The sequence below is a fragment of the Salmo salar genome, chromosome 03 (assembly GCF_965601325.2).
Source record: "Salmo salar chromosome 03, fSalSal1, whole genome shotgun sequence".
Taxonomy (NCBI): domain Eukaryota; kingdom Metazoa; phylum Chordata; class Actinopteri; order Salmoniformes; family Salmonidae; genus Salmo; species Salmo salar.
The window spans coordinates 83,616,108-83,642,379 of record NC_138293.1 but is presented as its reverse complement, the minus strand read 5'-3'; the positions used below and the strand labels follow the sequence as shown (position 1 = coordinate 83,642,379).

Here is a 26,272-nt window from a genome sequence, read left to right as displayed (position 1 = left end):
TCCAAACACCCCCACACTGATCATTAAGACAACCTTCTCCAAACACCCCCACACTGATCATGAAGACAACCTTCTCCAAACACCCCCACACTGATCATGAATACAACTTTCTCCAAACACCCCCACACAGATCACGAATACAACTTTCTCCAAACACCCCCACACTGATCACGAAGACAACCTTCTCCAAACACCCCCACACTGATCATGAAGACAACCTCCAAACACCCCCACACTGATCATGAAGACAACCTTCTCCAAACACCCCCACATTGATCATGAAGACAACCTTCTCCAAACACCCCCACACTGATCACAAAGACAACCTTCTCCAAACACCCCCACACTGATCATGAAGACAGCCTTCTCCAAACACCCCCACACTGATCACGAAGACAACCTTCTCCAAACACCCCCACACTGATCATGAAGACAACCTTCTCCAAACACCCCCACACTGATCATGAAGACGGCCTTCTCCAAACGCCCCCACACTGATCATTAAGACAACCTTCTCCAAACACCCCCACACTGATCATGAAGACGGTCTTCTCCAAACACCCCCACACTGATCATGAAGACAACCTTCTCCAAACACTGCCATACTGATCATGAAGACAACCTTCTCCAAACACCCCCACACTGATCATGAAGACAACCTTCTCCAAACACCCCCACACTGATCACAAAGACAACCTTCTCCAAACACCCCCACACTGATCATGAAGACAGCCTTCTCCAAACACCCCCACACTGATCATGAAGACAACCTTCTCCAAACACCCCCACACTGATCACGAAGACAACCTTCTCCAAACACCCCCACACTGATCATGAAGAAAACCTTCTCCAAACACCCCCACACTGATCATGAAGACGGCCTTCTCCAAACGCCCCCACACTGATCATTAAGACAACCTTCTCCAAACACCCCCACACTGATCATGAAGACGGTCTTCTCCAAACACCCCCACACTGATCATGAAGACAACCTTCTCCAAACACTGCCATACTGATCATGAAGACAACCTTCTCCAAACACCCCCACACTGATCATGAAGACAACCTTCTCCAAACACCCCCACACTGATAAGACAACCTTCTCCAAACACCCCCACACTGATAAGACAACCTTCTCCAAACACCCCCACACTGATCATGACGACAACCTTCTCCAAACACCCCCACACTGATCATGAAGACAACCTTCTCCAAACACCCCCATACTGATCATGACGACAACCTTCTCCAAACACCCCCACACTGATCATTAAGACAACCTTCTCCAAACACCCCCACACTGATCATGAAGACAACCTTCTCCAAACACCCCCACACTGATCATGAATACAACTTTCTCCAAACACCCCCACACAGATCACGAATACAACTTTCTCCAAACACCCCCACACTGATCACGAAGACAACCTTCTCCAAACACCCCCACACTGATCATGAAGACAACCTCCAAACACCCCCACACTGATCATGAAGACAACCTTCTCCAAACACCCCCACATTGATCATGAAGACAACCTTCTCCAAACACCCCCACACTGATCACAAAGACAACCTTCTCCAAACACCCCCACACTGATCATGAAGACAGCCTTCTCCAAACACCCCCACACTGATCACGAAGACAACCTTCTCCAAACACCCCCACACTGATCATGAAGACAACCTTCTCCAAACACCCCCACACTGATCATGAAGACGGCCTTCTCCAAACGCCCCCACACTGATCATTAAGACAACCTTCTCCAAACACCCCCACACTGATCATGAAGACGGTCTTCTCCAAACACCCCCACACTGATCATGAAGACAACCTTCTCCAAACACTGCCATACTGATCATGAAGACAACCTTCTCCAAACACCCCCACACTGATCATGAAGACAACCTTCTCCAAACACCCCCACACTGATAAGACAACCTTCTCCAAACACCCCCACACTGATCATGAAGACAACCTTCTCCAAACACCCCCATACTGATCATGAAGACAACCTTCTCCAAACACCCCCACACTGATCACAAAGACAACCTTCTCCAAACACCCCCACACTGATCATGAAGACAGCCTTCTCCAAACACCCCCACACTGATCATGAAGACAACCTTCTCCAAACACCCCCACACTGATCACGAAGACAACCTTCTCCAAACACCCCCACACTGATCATGAAGAAAACCTTCTCCAAACACCCCCACACTGATCATGAAGACGGCCTTCTCCAAACACCCCCACACTGATCATTAAGACAACCTTCTCCAAACACCCCCACACTGATCATGAAGACGGTCTTCTCCAAACACCCCCACACTGATCATGAAGACAACCTTCTCCAAACACTGCCATACTGATCATGAAGACAACCTTCTCCAAACACCCCCACACTGATCATGAAGACAACCTTTTCCAAACACCCCCACACTGATCATGAAGACAACCTTTTCCAAACACCCCCACACTGATCACGAAGACAACCTTTTCCAAACACCACCACCACGGTCTTTGTTATTAGTCAATATCCTGTCTCCAGAGCTGAACAAATATGCCCAGAATGTGACAGCAGCTCCGCACACGTTCCGGCGGGAGACAAACAGGACAGATGATGACGGCATGACCAGACATGCACTCCCTGCTCTGATGCAAACTGTGGGAAGGGAGTTGTTGGGAAAGGAGACATTCAATGGGAATGGGTTGTGTACACTACACAGAGCAGCACAGAGCCAAGGGCTTAGGGTTAGAGACTGTGGAGACTCAGGTTGCGCCACAAATGGCCTAGCCCCTATGGGCCCCTGTCAAAAGTAGTGCACTATATAGGGAATAGGGTGCCATTTGGGATGCAACCTCAGAGAAAGGAAGCTGTAGGTTAAAGCAAATAGAGTGGGTTCTAGGAGTGGGTGAGTGAGTGAGACACTGTTAAGGGTGAAAGAGTGGGTGAGTGAGTGAGCCCCCATTAAGGGTGAAAGTGTGGGTGAGTGACTGAGAAACCGTTAAGGGTGAAAGAGTGGATGAGTGAGTGAACCACCATTATGGGTGAAACGTGATGCTGGATACAGGCTACGTACAGATACAGGCTAGAGGCAGGTGTTCACACATGGAGGTTAAACATAGTCAGGAGGGGAGAGAGACAACACAGGGAGAATGACCAGCCTGCTGAGTATTATGGATGGATGGATACAACACCTTTTCTCCCTGCTGAGTATCATAGATGGATGGATGGATGGATGGATGGATGGATGGATGGATGGATGGATGGATGGATGGATGGATGGATGGATGGATGGATGGGGATGGATGGATACAACACCTTGTCTCCATGCTGAGTATCATGGATGGATGGATGGATGGAATATAGCACCTCGTCTCCATGCTGAGTATCATGGATGGATGGATGGAATGAATATAACACCTCGTTTACATGCTGAGTATCATGGATGGATGGATGAATGAATATAGCACCTCGTCTACATGCTGAGTATAATGGATGGATGAATGAATGAATATAACACCTCGTCTCCATGCTGAGTATCATGGATGGATGGATGAATGAATATAACACCTCGTCTCCATGCTGAGTATCATGGATGGATGGATGAATGAATATAGCACCTCGTCTACATGCTGAGTATCATGGATGGATGAATGAATATAGCACCTTGTCTCCATGCTGAGTATCATGGATGGATGGATGAATGAATATAGCACCTCGTCTACATGCTGAGTATCATGGATGGATGAATGAATATAGCACCTCGTCGACATGCTGAGTATCATGGATGGATGAATGAATATAGCACCTTGTCTACATGCTGAGTATCATGGATGGATGGATGAATGAATATAGCACCTTGTCTCCATGCTGAGTATCATGGATGGATGGATGAATGAATATAGCACCTCGTCTCCATGCTGAGCATCATGGATGGAATGATATAACACCTTGTCTCCATGCTGTGTATCATAGACAGATGGATGGAATGATATAACACCTTGTCTCCATGCTGTGTATCATAGACAGATGGATGGATGGATATAACACCTCGTCTCCATGCTGAGCATCATAGACAGATGGATGGATGGATATAACACCTTGTCTCCATGCTGTGTATCATAGACAGATGGATGGATGGATGATAACACCTTGTCTCCATGCTGTGTATCATAGACAGATGGATGGATGGATGATAACACCTTGTCTCCATGCTGTGTATCATAGACAGATGGATGGATGGATATAACACCTTGTCTCCAAGGCTCTTCGAGAGTAACTTTCCCAATCCACCACCCATATATGGCACCTCACTGGCACACATTCTGACGGCAGACATCCAGGACCAGAGCAGACGATCTGTTAGCCAATCATCATCCCCTATAGACCAGATATTAAGTAATCTGATGAGGGCTGTATATTGTAGACCACATTACATTTACATTTGACATTTTATTCATTTAGCAGACACTCTTGTCCAGGGTGACTTACAGTTAATGCGTTCATATTAAGATCGCTAGTTGGGACAACCACATATCACAGTCATAGTAAGTACATGGAGAAGATGACATGTACACATCCGTCCATTGGCGAAACAAAAAGATAGTGTTGTAGGACATAAACCTTGTCTTGCTGCAGGGCAGTGGAGAGGAAGCAGTGGTGAGAGGACCATCAACCTGTCAATCAACTGTATTTGGAACCAAACTGTCAAGAGACAACATTATCTCAAATGGAAACACACTCTACCACATCAATGTATTATTCATCTCTAATCTACATATAATGATACACAGAGACCATACTGCAAGTAAACATCATATTCTTCTTGAGCTTTTCATGAAGTATCTTTGGCCATTGTGTGACCTCCAGACCTTGAAAAGCACCTCTCATTATACCAACAGATTAGCGGTCAGGTGGGTTCACTAACGGCTCTTGTTAGTACTTTGCCATCCCAGACAAAGTTTTCAAACATCTTGTGAATTATTTGACAGCAAGAATACAGTCAGACTTAACTATTGTCAATAGTCAGACATTGTTTAGTCAAAGACTAACAGAAATGGCCACACCTGGCTCCATGTGTGGCTCTTTGAAAGGAGAAATTCACAACAAGGGTAACTTGATGATCAACTACCTTTAAGTAATAAGGCACCTCGGAGTTTGTGGTATTTGGCCAATATACCACGGCTACGGGCTGTGTCCAGGCACTCCATGTTGCGTCATGCATAAGAACAGCCCTTAGCCGTGGTATATTGGCCATAATATACCACAAACAACCGAGGTGCCTGATTGCTGTTATAAACGGTTACCAACGTAATTACAGCAGTAAAAATACATTTTTGGCATACCGATCGAATTTCAGGGCTCGATTCACAGCGTTTATAATATCTAATAACTCATCACAATCAACAGAACAGCAAGATGTGTTGAAACAGTATATCACTCAACAGTTAGACGGTTAAAGTGGGATGGTGGGATACTGTGAAGTGGTTGGAGCTTAGTGACTCAGTCAGGGATCATGGTGGCAATCATAACTGACCTTTAGAGTACAGGAAAATAAATCATTTTCCCATGCCAATGTACATGTATCTCTCTGGGGCACGTTCACTTTCCCTCAATACAGATAACCTTCGCGCGCGTGCGCGTACACGTAACCTACATTTACATATTTACAAGTAACCTAAAGTTACATCACTGAAGCTGATATTGTGCACATTTAGATGGACAACTGTAAAATAACAATGTAAAGTGTTAGAATAACATTACAGCAAAGTAATAACAACAACAGGAGTATCCATAATAAATATTCCATCAAATGGCACACCTACCTGAATATCCTGATTTCTTCATGATGATCCTTCGTACAGAAACGACTTGCTTTAAGCCTCGATATGAGTTGTTATTTTAGCCAGGCAATGTCTCCGACGTGTTCGATGTTGTCCGTGGCAATCAGATTTACAACCGTAGTTTCACAGGTATCTCGGTGCGCGCTTTTCTCCCTATTCCTCCCAATCCTGGAACGTTCAGCTTTCCGAACACACCTGGCTGGTGGGAAAATCAGGGGAACCGCTACTTCGTGGACTTGAAGTAAATGAGTGAATTATTGAATTTATCAGGATCGAACGCAGACAACAGGGAGTTAACCTCAAGGCCAGGCTATCTCTAGATAAGTAGAATGGATACAAACATACCTGCGCTAACAACGCACGCCCAATCTGAAGGCGGGACTTGGAGCAATATACTGTACACAGTAATCAGAGGAAGTTATGTCAAAGTTCACGGTGATGACACTGTGGGCTAACCCATTGATAAAATATACATTTAGAAATCACAGCATGTCAACAAATAATTGCTTACAGCAGTAGGGTGGATCATTACTCACTTTAAAATAAGAATCCACATCAGTGTTTGATTGTTAATAGGCTACAGTTGTAATATCCTTTTCATGTACAGTATCACTTTAGGTTGAAAAGACTTCGGCAAAGACGTTTTGCTGAAGTCCAAATTCTAGTGCTTATGCTACAACAGATGTGTGAAAAGACCCAATGAACAGGTGATTAATGAAGGATGCAGCCAGCAGCTCATTCAACCATTCTGTTATGTCAGTCATATCAAAGTGTACAACTGTCAGTGTCATTCAAACATGCAAATAAGACTTGATGAAAGTATCCTCGACCTCATACAATGTGCTGCTATTCTGATCTGAGGAGACCTCTTGTGGACGTTTCTTGAAGGACAAACATTTGACATCCTGTGTACTTCTTCTAAAACCTAGGTGAATAGAAGCAAGTATTGTTGGGTTTTATTTCACTTATTAGATGTGATGCATTACCATTTACAGTAGATGTAGGCCTAAGTATGAACGGACTGTAATGCACTAATAGGTTTATATTGTATTAACATAGATTGAGCAACATATAATAGACATGACTAACTGGAGGGTTGCTGGCTAGTAGGAGTGTAGGCTGAGTAGACTCTTGACACACACACACACACTGCCTGGTTGTGGGGCCGCTCAAGGACAGGTGCACGGGAGGGGCTGGTAGAATGGAAGATGGCTGTAGCACAAAAGCAGAAACTGTCCTAACTAGCATAAAAACAGGCACTGTCCTTGGGTGTCTGACTCTTGGGTACACACATGAAGATAAGCTAGAAGACAACTATGCTTGGCAACAAAGATGCGTCTAGAGGCTGGGACCAGCCTGCACGCCAACGATAGGCTGGAGTAAGTTTAAACCACGCTCATCCTCCCTCTGACAGGCCAGCAGTGAGCAGGAACTATCTCTGTCCAGAGTATTTAATGAAGAACTTATGATGTCATTTTCAGTTCTCTGTTTGCCCTGCGAGGTGTTACAGTGAACCCGTATATACGAAGATTGCATTTACCATTTATTCTGCTCGACTAATTCTATTAATAAACAGCTGAAAATATATTCAGTAGCCTAGTGATAAATTTTGTTCTGATACCAGAATTTAATTGACGCAGCCCTAACAGTATGTAAAAAAAAATATTGAAAAAAATGTAAAAATAAGAAGCAAGTATGTGTAGCTGCTGTCCAATATGGCGACCTTCATATAGGTTACTGGGTGTGTCGAAAGGAGTGGGAGTATGTGCCTCTGACCTGGCTGAGGTGCTTCCCACTGGGCAACTGTATCACGATGTCGCCGGCGGTAGCTAACATTGCGACCAGTGCATCAGTGTTGTGTCAAGGTGCCTGCTGACCTGAGGTGTTTCCCTCTGGGCAGCTGTATCACGATGTAGCCGGCGGTAACTAACATTGCGACCAGTGCATCAGTGTTGTGTCAAGGTGCCTGCTGACCTGAGGTGCTTCCCACTGGGCAGCTGTATCACGATGTAGCCGGCGGTAGCTAACATTGCGACCAGTGCATCAGTGTTGTGTCAAGGTGCCTGCTGACCTGAGGTGTTTCCCTCTGGGCAGCTGTATCACGATGTAGCCGGCGGTAACTAACATTGCGACCAGTGCACCAGTGTTGGCAACTGTATCACGATATTAGCCGGCGGTAGCTAACATTGCAACCAGTGCACCAGTATTGTGTCAGGGTGCCTTAACATTGCTACCAGTGCACCAGTATTGTGTCAGGGTGCCTGGTGCTGACCTGAGGTGTTTCCCTCTCACAGTCTCTCACAGTCTCATGTCAGAATTAGACGTTCATCCACGTTCCTCAAACGTCAAATTTTGAAGTTGTTCAAAACACCATATTTAGTGTTTAAGGTTAAGTTTAGACATCTCACTAAAGGCTTCAGTCATACAAAAGTTATACTTAAATCAGAACTGGTTCCCTAGCAGATTAGTAAGAATGTCTCACCTCATATTCAAGAATGGCCTTTTACCTTTATTCAGATTACAACCTCTCAATTTCAGTTATTTGAAAATGAAATAAACTCCAGAATATGGCTATTTTTAAAACAAGCCATACAAAGTTGGTTGCAATTTCACTTTAATCCATCAGGAAAAAACAGAACAAATATTATGGTTCAACTCAAATATTGTAACGGCTGTCCAAAACACAGCAGGAATGTGGATGCTCATCTTGAATATTTATTTTAAATAAAGTGAACACCAAAACGAAGACCGACAGTTTAACAGGCTATACTACTACAGCAGTGCTAAAGACAACTACCCACAAAATACCAAACCAAACACACACCTATATATAGGACTCTCAATCAGAGGCAACTAGAAAAACCTGCCTCCAATTGAGAGTCCAACACCCAATCCTAAACAAAGAAAAACTAAACTAGACAGAACGTAGAAATACATACAAAACACAAACCCTCTGCCACGTCCTGACCAAAACTAATACAATTACTCCCTCTGCTGGTCAGGACGTGACAAATATACTAATTGATTAAAAAAAAATCTACAGTACCAGTCAAAAGTTTGGACACACCTACTCATTCAAGGGTTTTTCTTTATTTTTACTATTTTCTACATTGTAGAATAATAGTGAAGACATCAAAACTATGAAAAAACACATATGGAATCATGTAGTAACCAAAACAGTCTTAAACAAATCAAAATATATGTTATATTTGAGATTCTTCAAAGTAGCCACCCTTTGCCTTGATGACAGCTTTGCATACTCTTGGCATTCTCTCTAACAGCTTCATGAGATAGTCACCTGGAATACATTTCAATTAACAGGTGTGCCTTGTTAAAAGTTAATTTGTGGAATTTATTTCCTCCTTAATGCGTTTGAGCCAATAAGTTGTGTTGTGACAAGGTAGGGATGGTATGCAGATTATAGCCCTATTTGGTAAAAGACCAAGTCCATATTATGGCAAGAACTGCTCAAATAAGCAAAGAGAAACTACTGTCCATCATTACTTTAAGACATGAAGGTCAGTCAACCCGGAAAATGTCAAGAACTTTCACATTTTCTGCAAGTGTGGTCGCGAAAACCATGAAGCACTATGATGAAACTGTCTCTCATGAGGACCACCACATGAAAGGAAGACCCAGAGTTACCTCTTCTGCAGAGGATAAGTTCATTGTAGTTACCAGCCTCAGAAATTGCATCCCAAATGAATGCTTCACATAGTTCAAGTAACAGACACATCTCAACATCAACTGTTCAGAGAAGACTACACGAATCAGGTCTTCATGGTCGAATTGCTGCAAAGAAACCACTACTAAAGGACACTAATAAGAATAAGAGACTTGCTTGGGACAAAAAACTGGAGCAATGGACATTAGGCCAGTGGAAATATGTCCTTTGGTCTGATGAGTCCCAATTTGAGATTTTTGGTTCCAACCTCCGTGTCTTTGTGAGAGGTGAATGGATGAACGGATGTAGGTGAACGGATGATCTCTGCATGTGTGGTTCCCGCGGTGAAGCATGGAGGAGGAGGTGTGATTTAGGTCAGTGATTTATTTAGAATTCAAGGCACACTTAACCAGCATGGCTACCACATCATTCTGAAGCGATATGCCATCCCATCTGGTTTGCGCTTAGTGGGACTATAATTTGTTTTCATTGGTCAATGACCGATGACCAAGAAGGGGAGTGATGGAGTGCTGCATCAGATGACCTGGCCTCCTCAATCACCTGACCTCAACCCAATTGAGATGGTTTGAGATGAGTTAGACCACAGAGTGAAGGAAAAGCAGCCAACAAGTGCTCAGCATATGTAGGTACTCCTTCAAGACTGTTGGAAAATAATTCCAGGTGAAGCTGGTTGAGAGAATGCCAAGAGGGTGGAAAGCTGTCATCAAGGCAAAGGGTGTTTACGTTGAAGAATCTCAAATATAAAATACATTTTGATGTGTATAACACTTTTTTGGTTACTACATTATTCCATGTTAGTTATTTCATAGTTTTAATGTACTCACTATTCTACAATGTAGAAAATAATACAAATAAATAAAAACACTTGAATGAGTAGGTGTGTCCAAACTTTTGAATGGTACCTCATATATACAACCTACCCCCTGAAAATACATTTAAAAGAATACAATGAAAGTTTAAACATGAACTCTGAATTTTTTAAGTTAGGGTTAAGTTTAGGCATTATCTCTGAATTCTTATGGTTAGGCATTAACTCCGAATGGTTAAGGTAAGGGTTAAGGTTTGGGATAGGCCAAAATATCAAAAATAACTTTCTGTCGCTGGATTCGAACATGCAACCTTTAGCATTAGATTCAGATGCCTTCACAACACACTAGCAAAAACAGAACTTACTTGAAGGTAACACTACTCATAATTGCCCCTAGTGGCTGGCTTATACGTCATCTCCAGACAAGAGTATGTGAGCGGAGTTAAGCGTTCTGAAATCCCGCTCATCATTCAATGTCCTTTACAACCGCTCCACTAAAAAACACTCCTCGCTCAAAGAATAAAAAACTACCGCTCCATTAATTGAAACCACAACCACCATCTATTTTTGTGACTACCTGGACCTACCATTTGTTTTTTTAGTATTGAAACCAAACCATATGATTTGAATGAAAAGTATTTTAATTAACAACTGTAAAACGTGACTATAAGAAGCGCTCATCATTTCAATTAGGCTGCATGTCATATCAACAGCATATACAGTAAACACTAAATAGGTCAAAATCCAGACAGGGAACGAAAATGAATTATTTGGGCTATATTATTTCAATTATGTCAAGGATATAGCCTATAAATAAACAAATTGTGAAGCACTCGCGAGTGATACACATTAGGCTGGCAGTGACATTAAGCACTCAGGACTTAAACAACATTTATTTGTATTAAGTCATTATAGTCTACAAATTGCACACATGACTTACTAAGAATCAAATAGAAAATAAACGAAATATGCCTTATTACGCTCCATCTACAGTGCCTTTGAATTCGTTTTTTAGAAACATGAGTTTTGCCAGTCTGTGGCTTCAGGCTCATGTGATGGTGTCTGGAGAGCAGGCCAGCAGCGGAGAATACCCTCTCAGCGCTTGGAGAGCAGGCCAGCAGCGGAGAATACCCTCTCAGCGCTTGGAAAGCAGGCCAGCAGTGGAGAATACCCTCTCAGCGCTTGGAGAGCAGGCCAGCAGTGGAGAATACCCTCTCAGCGCTTGCAGAGCCAATGGGGATGCTAAACACCCTTCGGGCCACTTTTGTGGTCGACAATGTCTCTTGCATTGAGCCTATTCTTGCAACCGCTGGTATGCCTGGATAATTGCCTTGTTTTAGGTTTGTGTAATTTCGGCAAAATGTACAGGCATGGACGTATGGCACATTTGCAGCAAAGGTATTCATATTCAGGTTTTGAGATACGGTTATTTAATAGGGCTCCAGATTAGAGTGTATCTCCCGTTGGAACACCTGTGTGGGATCAACAATCCATTTTCTACAATATGTATTAATTGAGTTGTTAACTATAGGACAGAATTTGCTTTTGGGCTTACAATGGGTACCAGTTCTTTGTTGGGTTTCTAGGCCCGAAACAGTGTTTTGAGAAAACGTGCTTAAGTTTAAGGCCGTGTGGCCGATACATAAAGCTTATTAAAGAACAGTGATAACATCAAGAGCGGTGTGCGGGTTTCATCTTTTTTCTCATTTTATTCAACTGTTACCGTGCACCTGCAAAAAAGATAGCTCAGATGTGCCATGCCTTTTGAATATTATTGATAATAGAACAAAAATGGACGGAACCTTTAAGAGATCAGATTTTTTTGTTAGTAAATGCTTTGCTACAATGACACACTTAGCTAGCTACCCACCTCGTTCCTTTCTGTTAGCATGTGCACGTATTACGTACACCATCATGCTTTAGGGATACCTGTCTTTTCAGATTCCACAATTATTCTTTAGTTGTGGACACTACATCACTGCACTCCCTATCTTGCTATTGGTCCTCATCTTTGTACGTCACCTTTATTTTTCAACTGTGTGTTTTATCAGTTGCTTTGTGAAAAATGTAGCATAGTAGATGACAGTGGCTAAAGCAAGGGGCTGTAGCAGCACACAAGTTGACTACAAGTGCATGCTGGGCCGGGAATGCCCTGAGCTCCTGAATGCCCACATACTCCGCTCCGGAAGTCCTCAGACATAGATGGACGTTGAATACTTACTTGTATCACGGGTGACCTGCCTGCTCACCAATGATCAGTACTTTTAATACAAAACCAAACAATCAGTTGCAAACTTAACTGATGATCCTATCAATTCTTTCTTATCTATGTTTTGAAATGACTGTATGTAGGTTACTGCATCTAGTATGAAACTGGTATGATCACACCAGAGATAATGTAGGCTGTTATAACCACATCCTCTCAGTCAGATGCAGCCCCATGTATACTGATCCAAAATATGACGCAACATGCACTAATTTCAAAGATGTTACTGAGTTACAGTTCATATAAGTAAATCAGTCAATTTAAATAAATAAATAATGCCATAATCTATGGATTTCACATGACTGGGCAGGGGCGCAGCCATCAGTAGGCATGGGAGGGCATAGGCCCACCCACTGGGGAGCCAGACCCAGCCAATCAGAATGAGTTTTTCCCCACAAAAGGGCTTTACTACAGACAGAAATACTCCTTTTTATTTCAGCTCATGAAAAACAGGACCAACATTTTACATGTTGCGTTTGTATTTTTGTTCAGTATACAGTAGTTCAGCTCAGCCTTCCCCCTTTCAGTGTTGGACTGACACATCAACTGACTAGTGTTGTCAGGCAAGCAATTCATTCTGTATGTGCCAGTTCAATGTGGACCCTAAGAGAGCCAATTGACAGGGCAAGGAGAAAAACGTTACATAATGGCCATGTTGAGACCCAGACCAGATATCTGAATGAATCATTGAAGGTCATCTTGACTCATTGGAGGACAACTACAGTGTTATAATAATGTAAGGTACTTTACATTGAGGAATTCTTGGGACTTTTCTTCCATCAGTCCAGGGTTGAGGTTCTATGCGACGTCACAAGAAAGTAGGTGTAATGTTGTGGGTGCTGCAGCCTCGTTGAAACAACGTTTACACGATGAGCTGTCACAAAATCTCTCGACAGAGCACTTTCACAGTACATACATTCTTATTTCACAGTATCTCGCACACCCTTGTTTTTTCCTCGTGAGAATGTCTTCTGGGTCGGTCCATATGATTTCAATCACTTTCTGTCTGCACCCCTTTTGATTTGAACACAACATTTCATACATGTTTGGCCATGGTGGAAGTGGTCAGAAAGTGACAGTTTGGACCTGAATGCCAAAACATTCAGGATAGAGGTGCTCAAAGTTGACCCATTTTTTACCATTTGACAAGCCTGTTTGTAAGCTTTCAAATTATATCAAAGTACATTGATGAAGACATGGATGTCTCATGGTAGGGTGGGGAATGCAAAATGGGTCAACTTTTAATGTTTTGGCATTCAGGTCCAAAAAGTCACTTTCTGAGCCCTTACTCTATGGGCAAACATGTATGGAAAGTTTCGTTCAAATTAAAGGAGTGCAGTCAGAAAGTGATTGAAGTCATATGGAACTTCTTTTGAATTGACGTACAGGCCCATACTTCAGAATCAGCAATGTTACAGCTAAACAGGAAATGACTGGCTGTGAGTGTAACACATAATATAAAGTATGTTTGTTTTTTCAGAAATTGAAGTATGTGAAAATGTCCTGAGAAATATGACGGATTGAATTCACTGTAAACATCAGCAGGGACTGAGTGAAAAAGTTACTTGGCCAGTTTGTGGTGAAGGTTATGATGAAACCTTTAATCAAGTTAGTCAGCATCATTGTCGTGTGGGTAAGTAAGCTTAACCTATGTTGTTTCCTGTAAACGGGGGTCTTGACTTCCTCTCTGCTTGCAGTTTCGACCATCCGCTGCACCAACACACGTGCACAAAGGCAGGAAGTCTCGTCTCTATGCCATCTCTAAGCAGGCTCCATGCGCACACAAACACACACATACCTCTACCATTACACAAAGACACACACACACACAAGCACACACAAAGCACTACAATTACACAAAGGCACACACACCTCTGTACATACACGGTACACTTGCTGCACTATATAAAAACACTCGGGTCCACAGCGGGAGAAGAAAGTCACGGCTTTAACCAAACTTTCACCACATCTAAGTGGTGTGTGCAATGAAAACAACATGCACCTCCACTGTGGTCTGGTGTTGTGCATGCTTTAGTGACAAACAGTGTGACATTTAGGCCCTTGCCTTTTGACTCATGGAAAGACTGCCTTGCAAGGCTTTAGATGTAACGAATCTCTAGATGTAACGATTCTAAACATTTTTGTCTCAGAGACTGAGCAAGCAATGGCTCCTCTCCCCATCCAAAAATGCCTTGATTAACACAAACTAGTTCATACTTAATTTGTATCAGCCAACCGTCTGAGGGACCAGTCACTAACATCTCAGGGAACAGTGGTGGTCCACAGACCAGGGGTTGAGGACCACTGCTCTATTGGAAACCCTGAACTCAGCTATTAAGTTGTTGTAGAATGACACTCCACTGGAAAATTATTCTGCATTAACACACATTAGTATAATCGCAATGCAGTGTAACACTTGTGTTAATGAGTCAGTAGGTGGACTTATTGTCTGATAGTCATTCAGGCTTTCAGAATACTGTTTTTTTAAGAAGAGTGGGTTTCCACTCCTTTTCCTATTTTTGTGATATAATGAGAGAGACAGGAGTGAATGGAAGGGAAAAACGGTATTTAGTAAAGCGGTAGACTTGTGATTGGATCCCAGCTAGCTAGTGGGCTATACAGTAAGTGCTGTAAGGTGACATCATTACCGGACCGACCAACCCCAGCCTGTCCAGTAAATATAAAAATTAACTTGTTTTCCTTTAGACAGACGAGCCCTGCTGATGTGAGTTCTTAAAATGCAAACATCACAAAACTGTTGTGAAAAACATGAGATGCCACAATGACCACAGAAACGGAACTGTTAGTCTTATGACTGATTTATTATTAAGAAAAATAGACTATCATTACAGGAACAACATGATCAGTACAGAAACTAAAGAATGCAAAAGTATTACAATAAAATAGCAGTAAAAGTTGCCTGGTGCCTGAAAAATAGGCGTAGGCCCAATGCCATCAAATATGTAAAAAAAATATACAGTGAGGGAAAAAAGTATTTGATCCCCTGCTGATTTTGTACGTTTGCCCACTGACAAAGAAATTATCAGTCTATAATTTTAATGGTAGGTTTATTTGAACAGTGGGAGACAGAATAACAACAAAAAAATCCAGAAAAACGCATGTCAAAAATGTTATAAATTGATTGGCCTTTTAATGAGGGAAATAAGTATTTGACTCCTCTGCAAAACATGACTTAGTACTTGGTGGCAAAACCCTTGCTGGCAATCACAGAGGTCAGACGTTTCTTGTAGTTGGCCACCAGGTTTGCACACATCTCAGGAGGGATTTTGTCCCACTCCTCTTTGCAGATCTTCTCCGAGTCATTAAGGTTTCGAGGCTGACGTTTGGCAACTCGAACCTTCAGCTCCCTCCACAGATTTTCTTTGGGATTAAGGTCTGGAGACTGGCTAGGCCACTCCAGGACCTTAATGTGCTTATTCTTGAGCCACTCCTTTGTTGCCTTGGCCGTGTGTTTTGGGTCATTGTCATGCTGGAATACCCATCCACGACCCATTTTCAATGCCCTGGCTGAGGGAAGGAGGTTCTCACCCAAAATTTGACGGTACATGGCCCCGTCCATCGTCCCTTTGATGCGGTGAAGTTGTCCTGTCCCCTTAGCAGAAAAACACCCCCAAAGCATAATGTTTCCACCTCCATGTTTGACGGTGGAGATGGTGTTCGTGGGGTCATAGGCAACATTCCTCCTCCTCCAAGCACGGCGAGTTGAGTTGATGCCAAAGAGCTCCATTTTGGTCTCATCTGACCACAACACTTTCACCCAGTTGTCCTCTGAATCATTCAGATGTTCTTTGGCAAACTTCAGACGGGCATGTACAGTATACAGGTGTACAGGTGTCTTTTATACAGGTAACAAACTGAGATTAGGAGCACTCCCTTTAAGAGTGTGCTCCTAATCTCAGCTCGTTACCTGTATAAAAGACACCTGGGAGCCAGACATCTTTCTGATTGAGAGGGGGTCAAATACTTATTTCCCTCATTAAAATGCAAATCAATTTATAACATTTTTGACATGTGTTTTTCTGGACTTTTTGGTTGTTATTCTGTCTCTCACTGTTCAAATAAACCTACCATTAAAATTATAGACTGATCATTTCTTTGTCAGTGGGCAAACGTACAAAATCAGCAGGGGATCAAATACTTTTTTCCCTCACTGTATACAATAGAGAATCAATTCAACATTTAAAAGTGGTTAAAAAATATATTGTCAATCTATAAAGAAAAATAGAATGTACAGCTAAAGACATTGAAATTCCATGCACAGCAATCAGTGCTATTTTCAAGTTAAATTGTGGTGGTAATTACAAGACTCAAATTCTACCTGCTGCGTCAGGGTCAAGGACCATAAAAAACCTCTGTATGAACAACCATTGTGTTGTGTGATGTCAGTCACATACAATGCTGTGTACTTAAGTAGCTACAGTATATAGGTAGCTTACCTTGAGGTTGAATGACTGACATAAGTGTACATCATTGATGCAAGCCCTTGCTATTAAACACTACCTGAGATTATAACTTTCAAAGTCCTTCGTTGACATCATGTATTGCAGTATGTTGACATAATTGTCTCCTAGTCAGCTGACATGAGCCTCCATTTGGACCCAAATTAAAGATGGCGGCCGTGCATCATCAGTAACAACCTGTCTGAAGGTCGTGCCCAAAGTAAAGATGGCTGCCATGCAACATCTGTAACAACCTGTCTGAAGGTGGTGCCCAAAGTAAAGATGGCTGCCGTGCAACATCACTAATAACCCATCTGAGGGAGGTGTGCACGTCTGATGGTGGTGCGCATGTCTTCATAGACATCGTTAGTCCTGACCGGTGTTGGTCTAATCGTTGCACGCCATGCCTTTAACTGGAAAGACAAGAGATACTGGTCAGATAAGGTACTGTTAGTATGCTATGTTATTAACAACATTTAACTGACACTCTTTTCCAGAGCGACTTACAGGAGCAATCAGGGTTAAGTGCCTTGCTCAAGAGCACAGCAACACATTTTTCACCTAGTCTGTTCGGGGATTCTAACCAGCGCCCTTTCAGTTACTGGCCCAACGCTCTTAACCTCTAGGCTACCTGTCGCCCGTGTCTTCAGAAGGGGGAGGGATCAGAAGTGGTCTTGTGTTTCAGTAAATATCTTTTGTATGGAATTAAAATTAATTGAACTAACATTATCATCAACACATTGCAAATGTAAAAAAAATTGCATATATACTGTACACACACACACACACACACACACACACACACACACACACACACACACACACACACACACACACACACACACACACACACACACACACACACACGCAAGTTAGATGAGACGGAATATGCAGGGGCAGAATTTGCGCAAGACCCCAGAAGCAGTTCATAACTCATGAAATACGATCAATGTAGATCAAATCAAACAATACCACGGAACATGTCTAGTATAAGGAGCTATTTCCTGTCAAATATGTTGTTACAGTACTGATAATACAACTTCCCCAACAGATTCCATCAGGTCTACATATATGAGTCAAAGCAAAAGGCTGAAGTTAAAAACTGTGCATTTCCCTACAAAAGACAGGTCAGTGGAGACAGTGCTGAGGTGGCAATCATGCCACCCGATTCACAAACTCAAACACCTACACACAGATTCACAAGCTTAAACACATACAGACACTCACACACACACACACACACACACACACACACACACACACACACACACACACACACACACACACACACACACACACACACACACACACACACACACACACACACACACACACACACACGAAAAAAGACTATAGTATACTATGATATAAATACTGTAGTATTCACTGTAGTGTTTTTGTGGACTAAAGTAGTATTTACTGTAGTATTTACAGTTAACTATAGTATAAATACTGTAGTAAAAGAAAACTATTTTATACTATAGTATTTACTGTAGTGTTTTTGCAGACTGTAATATACTGTAGTATTTACAGTAGTGTTTTTGCGTACTAAAGTAGTATTTACTGTATTATACTTTAGTATTTACAGTTAACTATAGTAAAAATAATTATGTAAATTAACTGTATTATATAATAAAGTATTTAATGAAGTGTTTTTGCAGAGTGTATACTGTAGTAATTACTGTAGTATTTACTGCAGTGTGCGTGCATATTGTATACTGTAGTATTTACTGTCGTGTTTTTGCGGACTGTAATATACTGTAGTATTTACTTTTTGTGCTATTGCGGACATTACTGTAGTATTTACTGTAGTATTTTAGTTTTATTATCTTTGACATAGAAGTAGAGGCTTTTTCCTTGAGGAAACTAAAAGAGAACATTTTCCATAACCTGTAGTTAGGTAGGTAGGACTGGGTTCTGAAAAGATATAGAAAAAAGCAGAAGCTCTGAACTAACCTAGCACAAATGTGGATATGGGGAGGGGAATGGGCAGGGTGTATGCAAATTAATTACTGTAGTATTTACTATTGTTAAAGTCTAGTGTTTTTGGAGACTGTAGTGTTTTTGGAGACAATACTGTAGAATTTACTCAGGTTTTTTTTCAGATAATACTGCAGTATTTACTATAGTATTCTACAGTATACTACAACATTATATAGTAAGTACTACACATGATCGAGGGATACTACAGTGTATAGTATTGTACAGTATACTACAGTTTACTACAGAATTCTATAGTAACTACTGTAGTATTCTATAGTAAACTGCAGTATTTTTTCATGTGGGCACCCACACTTTACTGTAGAACTTACCCTGGGGATGACCCAGATGAAGAGGATGAGCAGACTCAGGAGAAGCACAGAGCCAGCAGTGACAGCTGAGACCAGGACCAGATACCTGGGCATTCCTAGCCCTGAGGACGCATCATTCTGGTCACACTCCTCATCTGTGGCACAGCAACACACCAGGGTAGCACACCTTTTTCAATTCAGTTCAGTACATATCATAAAAAATATCCCCAGTTGCAATTCGTTATAAAAGAGATGTTGAAGAATCCAATACAACTCAACAAACTGACCAGTCTGAACGTGTTTAGAAGTTACAGCCTGGTTGCTCAAGTTAGGATTAGTTCCTATGAGACTGCACTGCTCGGAGCTCACATTAAGACAATGGTCCTGAATCGTTACCTAACCCTCCTCTTGACCCCATTACCCTTCAACATTTGCAGATCTGAAGGATCTGGACAGGTATAACCAGTGGAGCAGCTTCGAACGTACAGATCCGTATCCAGGACGTACATGCCAGGCAGTGTCCGAGAAAGGCCAGAAAAATTGCAAGGCTCAGACCAACAGACTCCTAAACAGCTTCTGTCCCCTGGCCATAAGACTGTTAAATGGTTGCTGCTCCCCCTTTGTAATATATGTATTACTACCACTACACTGCTGTTCATGGATTACTGATTGCCATTCATATCTATTTATCCAACTCCCTATCTTATTTCTCATGTTGTTTTCTATTTAATGTGTTATTAGTTATACTATTTTGATATTGAATGCTGCACTGTAGGGTAAGGCTTGCAAGTTAAGCATTTCACTGTGCTTGAGCATATGACCACAAAAAACTTGAACATTGAAGGGTGCAGTAGGTGCCAAATGGAGGGTTAGGGAACGAATCAGGACTGGCTGAGACACTCACCATTCACCACCAGCAAAACAGCTCCTTCCCCCTCAGTCTTCTCATTCTTGGGTGACTTATAAACACTGTACACACACCAGTAGACCCCAGAGTCCTCTATGGTCAGGTTTGTGATGGTGATGTCCATTTTGTTGAGTTTTCCATTAGGCGTCAATCTGAGTTCAAACCTCTTGTGGAGGGTGAATTTTTGATTACCCTGGTGAAAGTAGAGCACTTCAATCTCTTTTGTCAGGCGCATGTACACACTCAGGTTTTCTTGGTCTGGCAGAGAGGTGCTGCAGTGGATGGTCATAGTGTCTCCCTCCTGCTTTCGGACCAGCAGTCCCTTGCTCCCTTTCATGAGCAGATGGGAGAATGGAAGAAAAACACAACATATGTGTCAGATGTTTTGTTTTAAGGATAAACCAATACCAACCAGTTAAGGAGATCTTCACTACCCAAAACTAGTTTCACACAAGTCTGGGTCTATTTTTGGAAATGGATTATTAATACAAGGAACCATCTACTACTCTCATTTGAATATTACACTTGAAAAGTAAATGACTTGAAAACAGCATCTTGTATATCTATGATATTGCAACTCTAGATTACAGTGAACTCTATAGATTACAGTGGACTCTATAGATTACAGTGGACTCTAGATTACAGTGGACTCCTGGAAAAGGCAATGGCTTGGGACTGTTGTGCCAGATATGCAGCTATCAGGAGCAAGCTATTAAAAATCATGTAATCGAAATGTGACTGGAAAACTGTATTGTACTTATTCAAAGTGTACTTATCAGGAGTCGACTGTACCTAATATATTTTAAATGTAAAATTGACTAGATTAAATGTTAAATAAAAAAACACCCCTTTCCATGAACTCAAAAGGATGTCCACCCCCCAATAGAAAAGTAAAATCAACACCACTCACCTTTCTCAGCCAGGGTGCAGCAAAGGAGACAGAGGAAGATTGCACAACACAGACAGAGTGCAGACATCGTGCTAAAACAACAAGAGCTTCACATCACAATTAACTGAGCCTTCAAATAACAGGAAATATGCAGTATGTCTATACCACAGTGGTGTCTGCTCTAGAACCTCTCCACCAATAGGACTACAAGGTAGGCCTACTTTACTGCTAGGTTCTGAACAAACAGAGTAAAATCTCTCCACCAATAGGAAAACGAGGAGGGCCTACTAAACCAAGAAATGACATTGTAACATACAGAGAATCAAGACCTGAAGTCATCTCAGTTGCAATTGTGGGTGTCAGTATGTGAAAGAGTCATAGGTTAGGGATAAATGAGGTTAAACAACAAAACACAATTATTTTCTGAGCATTCATTTGTGGGTTTGTCATTTAAAGACAGTCACTTCAAGTACAACTGGAATAGTACGCTACAACAACCACTTCCAATGGACACAAGCCATGAACTTTTCAAAGTTAGTTTACACTGTTGTGACCCTTAATTAGTGAGACTATGGGCAGGTAAATATAACAAACCAGAGTGTGTGACAATAATGACTTTAACTCTATTGATGCTTTCTATGTGCAACCTGGGATCAGGTGATGTGTGTAACACTAGACTCCCTACTCCCAGAATGGTTCACTACATAACATATCCTCTAGTCCCAGACATGAGAGGTGAATGGTTCACTACATAACATATCCTCTAGTCCCAGACATGAGAGGTGAATGGTTCACTACATAACATATCCTCTAGTCCCAGACATGAGAGGTGAATGGTTCACTACATAACATATCCTCTAGTCCCAGACATGATAGAGGTGAATGGTTCACTACATAACATATCCTCTACTCTCAGACATGAGAGGTGAATGGTTCACTACATAACATATCCTCTAGTCCCAGACATGAGAGGTGAATGGTTCACTACATAACATATCCTCTAGTCCCAGACATGAGAGGTGAATGGTTCACTACATAACATATCCTCTAGTCCCAGACATGATAGAGGTGAATGGTTCACTACATAACATATCCTCTAGTCCCAGACATGAGAGGTGAATGGTTCACTACATAACATATCCTCTAGTCCCAGATATGATAGAGGTGAATGGTTCACTACATAACATATCCTCTAGTCCCAGACATGAGAGGTGAATGGTTCACTACATAACATATCCTCTAGTCCCAGACATGATAGAGGTGAATGGTTCACTACATAACATATCCTCTACTCTCAGACATGAGAGGTGAATGGTTCACTACATAACATATCCTCTAGTCCCAGACATGAGAGGTGAATGGTTCACTACATAACATATCCTCTAGTCCCAGACATGAGAGGTGAATGGTTCACTACATAACATATCCTCTAGTCCCAGACATGATAGAGGTGAATGGTTCACTACATAACATATCCTCTAGTCCCAGACATGAGAGGTGAATGGTTCACTACATAACATATCCTCTAGTCCCAGATATGATAGAGGTGAATGGTTCACTACATAACATATCCTCTAGTCCCAGACATGAGAGGTGAATGGTTCACTACATAACATATCCTCTAGTCCCAGACATGATAGAGGTGAATGGTTCACTACATAACATATCCTCTACTCTCAGACATGATAGAGGTGAATGGTTCACTAGATACAGTGGCGGAAAAAGTACCCAACTGTCATACTTGAGTAAAAGTAAAGATACCTTAATAGAAAATGACTCAAGTAAAAGTAGTCACCCAGTAAAATTCTACTTGAGTAAAAGTCTAAAAGTAGACATGACTTTCTGGCTATTCAACACCCTAAAATTGCCACTTGTGTGCCGCCCTATGGGACTCCCAATCACGGCCGGTTTTGATACAGCCTGGATTCGAACCAGGGTGTCTGTAGTGATGCCTCAAGCACTGAGGTGCAGTGCCTTAGACTGCTGCACCACTCGGGAGTAGCAATTTCATTACTCATAAAATAAAGCTTAAATTACCCTTTCTCTTGCAGTAGAAATCTCCACATGTGGTATTCACTCCACCATTCCACGATGGTCCCACCATGGGGGGGATTGGAGATGGTGTTGATGAAAAAAGACCAAATTATTAGGGTGAGGCACATGGCCTACTAACAGCTTACTACACAACATACACTTAGTATTACTTTCTTAGCTACAGTATACCTTTCTCCCTTGCATATTGCATCATTTATGCAACAGCATACAAGACATTTTTGGACTCACCTTGTGAAGGTGGTGCAGCGGTCCATTGTGGTCAAATTTTGTCATCAAAGTCTGGCATTCTGGATTTCGCGGAGGAAAAAACACAGCCACTCCATTGAATAGCAGGCTAACGTTAGTGGTTGCTTTGCAACGCTTGCAGTTAGACACTGATTCCTTCCAAACGACTCATTGTTGAATTTGCGATTTCCAACTTGTTGTGTAGTCTTTATGTACAATGGCCGATGAGCACCGATACGTTTTATCTACATTTTCTCTTCATTATTTCTCTTCACATGACAAGGAATAAAAAGGATTTTCCAGTAGATTGTCGACTTGATGACAACTGATGATGACTGCTAGCTAAGACTTGGAAAGTAAGGTGTTGACAGTCCAATCAAAGCTACTGTAGATATAACGTGATTTGATGTCATTCTATCCGTGGCCAATGGCCTTGAGCCTTCTTGGACGGACACTGCTAATATAACTATAGCAGAACCCAAGGTGCAAAAATTTGAGTTCTAAGCTTAGAATTGGGGATGACATACTGTCCTGAGTGACAGAAAACTGAGCCAATCATAACAGAAACTGAGCCAATCAGGCTTAACAGTCTGTATTTTCTGCTGTCTAGCCCCACCACCACAGAAAGCACTGAGCTAGGCTGAAACACCTGCATTTTGGAGCTGCCTTACTCAAGAAAGCAAAAAATAGATCATGTTTTTATGCGGCTTTATTAACTACATTTTTTACATTGTTTGCAAACTGATATGTGACATGTATTAATGCCAAAATAAAATGAAAAACAGGCAACCCCCCCCCCCAAAACAAAAGTGTGGGCCCTGCCCCACCTTCCCTGAATGATGGGTCACCACTGGTTGACATGATTTTTGAATGACTACCCCTTCCCCTGTCCCACCATATCTGTAAGATCCCTCAGTCAAGCAGGGAATTTCAAGCAGAGATTCAACTACAAAGACCAGGGAGGTTTTCAAAAGCCTCAGAAAGGGCAGTGATTGGTAGATGGCTAACAATAACAAATCAGACGTGTAATATCTCTTTAAGCATGGTCAAGTTAATAAATGCTGTGGATGATGTATTAAACCACCCAAACCAGTGGAGGCTTCTGAGAGGAGGATGGCTCACAGTAATGTCTGGAATGGAGTAAATGGAATGGTATCAAACACATCAAAGATGTGGTTTCCATGTAGTTGATACCACTCCATTGACTCCATTCCAGCCATTATTATGAGCCATCCTCCCCTCAGCAGTCTTTACTGGCCCAGACACACCAAAGATACAGTCGTCCTTCTGAACTGAGTTGCAGGATAGGGAGGAAACTGCTTAGGGATGTCACCAACAACAGTGACAAGCCACGGGGGTCTGACATCTTGGATGGAAAATTACTGAAAATAATAGCGGACCATATTGCCACTCCTATTTGCCATATCTTCAATAAGCTTACTAGAAAGTGTGTGCCCTCAGGCCTGGAGGGAAGCAAAAGTAATTCTGCTACTCAAGAATAGTAAAGCCCTCTTTACCGCTCAAATAGCTGACAAATCAGCCTGTTACCAACTATAAGAATATTTCGAAGATAAATACACAATGCCGAGACAGAGGATGTCAATGGAGTAATAACAATCAATGGAAATAGTGTTTTTTCTGTAATAGGGAATTATTCATGGAAATAGTGTTTTTTCTGTAATAGGAAATTATGAAATGAAAATAGTAGGTTTTTAGTTCAACAACTGTTAGGAATGTCAGTCCTGAACTTACGGTGTAGCACGCTCTCATTGGTCCAACCTGAAATAGAATACAGTTTTATTGCAAGGAATTCTATTTGGTCAACCACAGGCTAGGGCTGGGTTATAAACTACATCCTGTCCCTTTGTTCTGTGGAGAGAACAACAGGAGAGAATCACTGGGAGAGCATCACTGAGGACAGGGGAGAATGGCCATCTACCTCCCTGTATGATTTGTTCTCTTCGAATAAACCTATTTTCCTCCCCCTGATTTGCTTTGGGGCCTATGTGTCACGTCCTGACCAGTATAAGGGGTTATTTGTTATTGTAGTTTGGTCAGGACGTGGCAGGGGGTGTTTGTTTAGAGTGTTTCGGGGTTTGTTGGGCTATGTTCATATTTAAGAGGGGTGTTTGTTTAGAGTATTTCGGGGTTTGTTGGGCTATGTTCTTTGTTAGTCTATTTCTATGTTAGTTCTAGTATGTCTATTTCTATGTGATGTTTATTGGGTGGACCTTCAATTGGGAGCAGCTGCTCCTCGTTGCTTCTAATTGAAGGTCCTATTTAAGAGGGGTGTTTTTCTATGGGATTGGTGGGTAGTTGTTCCTTGTTTAGTGTTTGTTGCACCTGACAGGACTGTTTTGTTTTGTTCTTTTTTGTATATGTATTTAGTTGTTTCTCCTTCTTCAAAATAAAAAGATGAGTATACATATTCCTGCTGCATTTTGATCCAATCCTTGTGACACTGTGTTATTAAAGAATAGCATCAACTGCCAACACAATAACTTTTTGAAAAAATTGTATTTGACCAGATACAATGCTATTTTACAGTAAACAAATTGACAAAAGACTTTCAGCACGCTTATAGGGAAGAGCATTCAACATGCACGGCACTTACACAAATGACTGATGATTGGCTGACAGAAATTGATGATAAAAAGATTGTGGGAGCTGTTTTGCTAGACTTTAATACGGCTTTTGACATTATCGATCATAGTCAGCTGCTGGAAAAATGTATGTGTTATGGCTTTACACCCCCTACTATAATGTGGATAAAGAGTTACCTGTCTAACAGTACACAGAGGGTGTTATTTAATGGAAGCCTCTCCAACATAATCCAGG

General features: G+C 41.8%; 2 protein-coding genes across 3 annotated transcripts in view; both read right to left on the bottom strand.

The window, feature by feature from the left end:
* LOC106606602 (septin-9) overlaps positions 1-6,173 on the bottom strand; it is a 153,203-nt gene extending 147,030 nt beyond the window's left edge. Inside the window, exon 1 of the mRNA XM_014202917.3 lies at positions 5,831-6,173. Within this exon, the coding sequence (XP_014058392.1) occupies positions 5,831-5,852 (22 nt within the window). The 5' untranslated portion in view covers positions 5,853-6,173. The remainder of the gene's footprint in view (positions 1-5,830) is intronic.
* Positions 6,174-15,408: 9,235 nt separating this feature from the next.
* Positions 15,409-23,839, bottom strand: LOC106606603 (uncharacterized). 2 transcript variants are annotated; one of them, XM_045715573.2, is made up of 5 exons: positions 23,192-23,839; positions 21,176-21,246; positions 20,263-20,595; positions 19,380-19,513; positions 15,409-17,480 (listed from the first exon to the last, which is right to left on the bottom strand). In XM_045715573.2, the coding sequence occupies exons 1-5, from the start codon at positions 23,314-23,316 to the stop codon at positions 17,370-17,372; spliced, it is 774 nt and encodes a 257-aa protein (XP_045571529.1). In that variant the 5' UTR covers positions 23,317-23,839; the 3' UTR covers positions 15,409-17,369. The 2 variants fall into 2 exon arrangements, with proteins under 2 accessions (XP_045571529.1, XP_045571528.1); XM_045715572.2 differs by having other exon boundaries at positions 21,176-21,261; positions 23,192-23,832.
* Between the last annotated feature and the right edge of the window lie 2,433 nt (positions 23,840-26,272).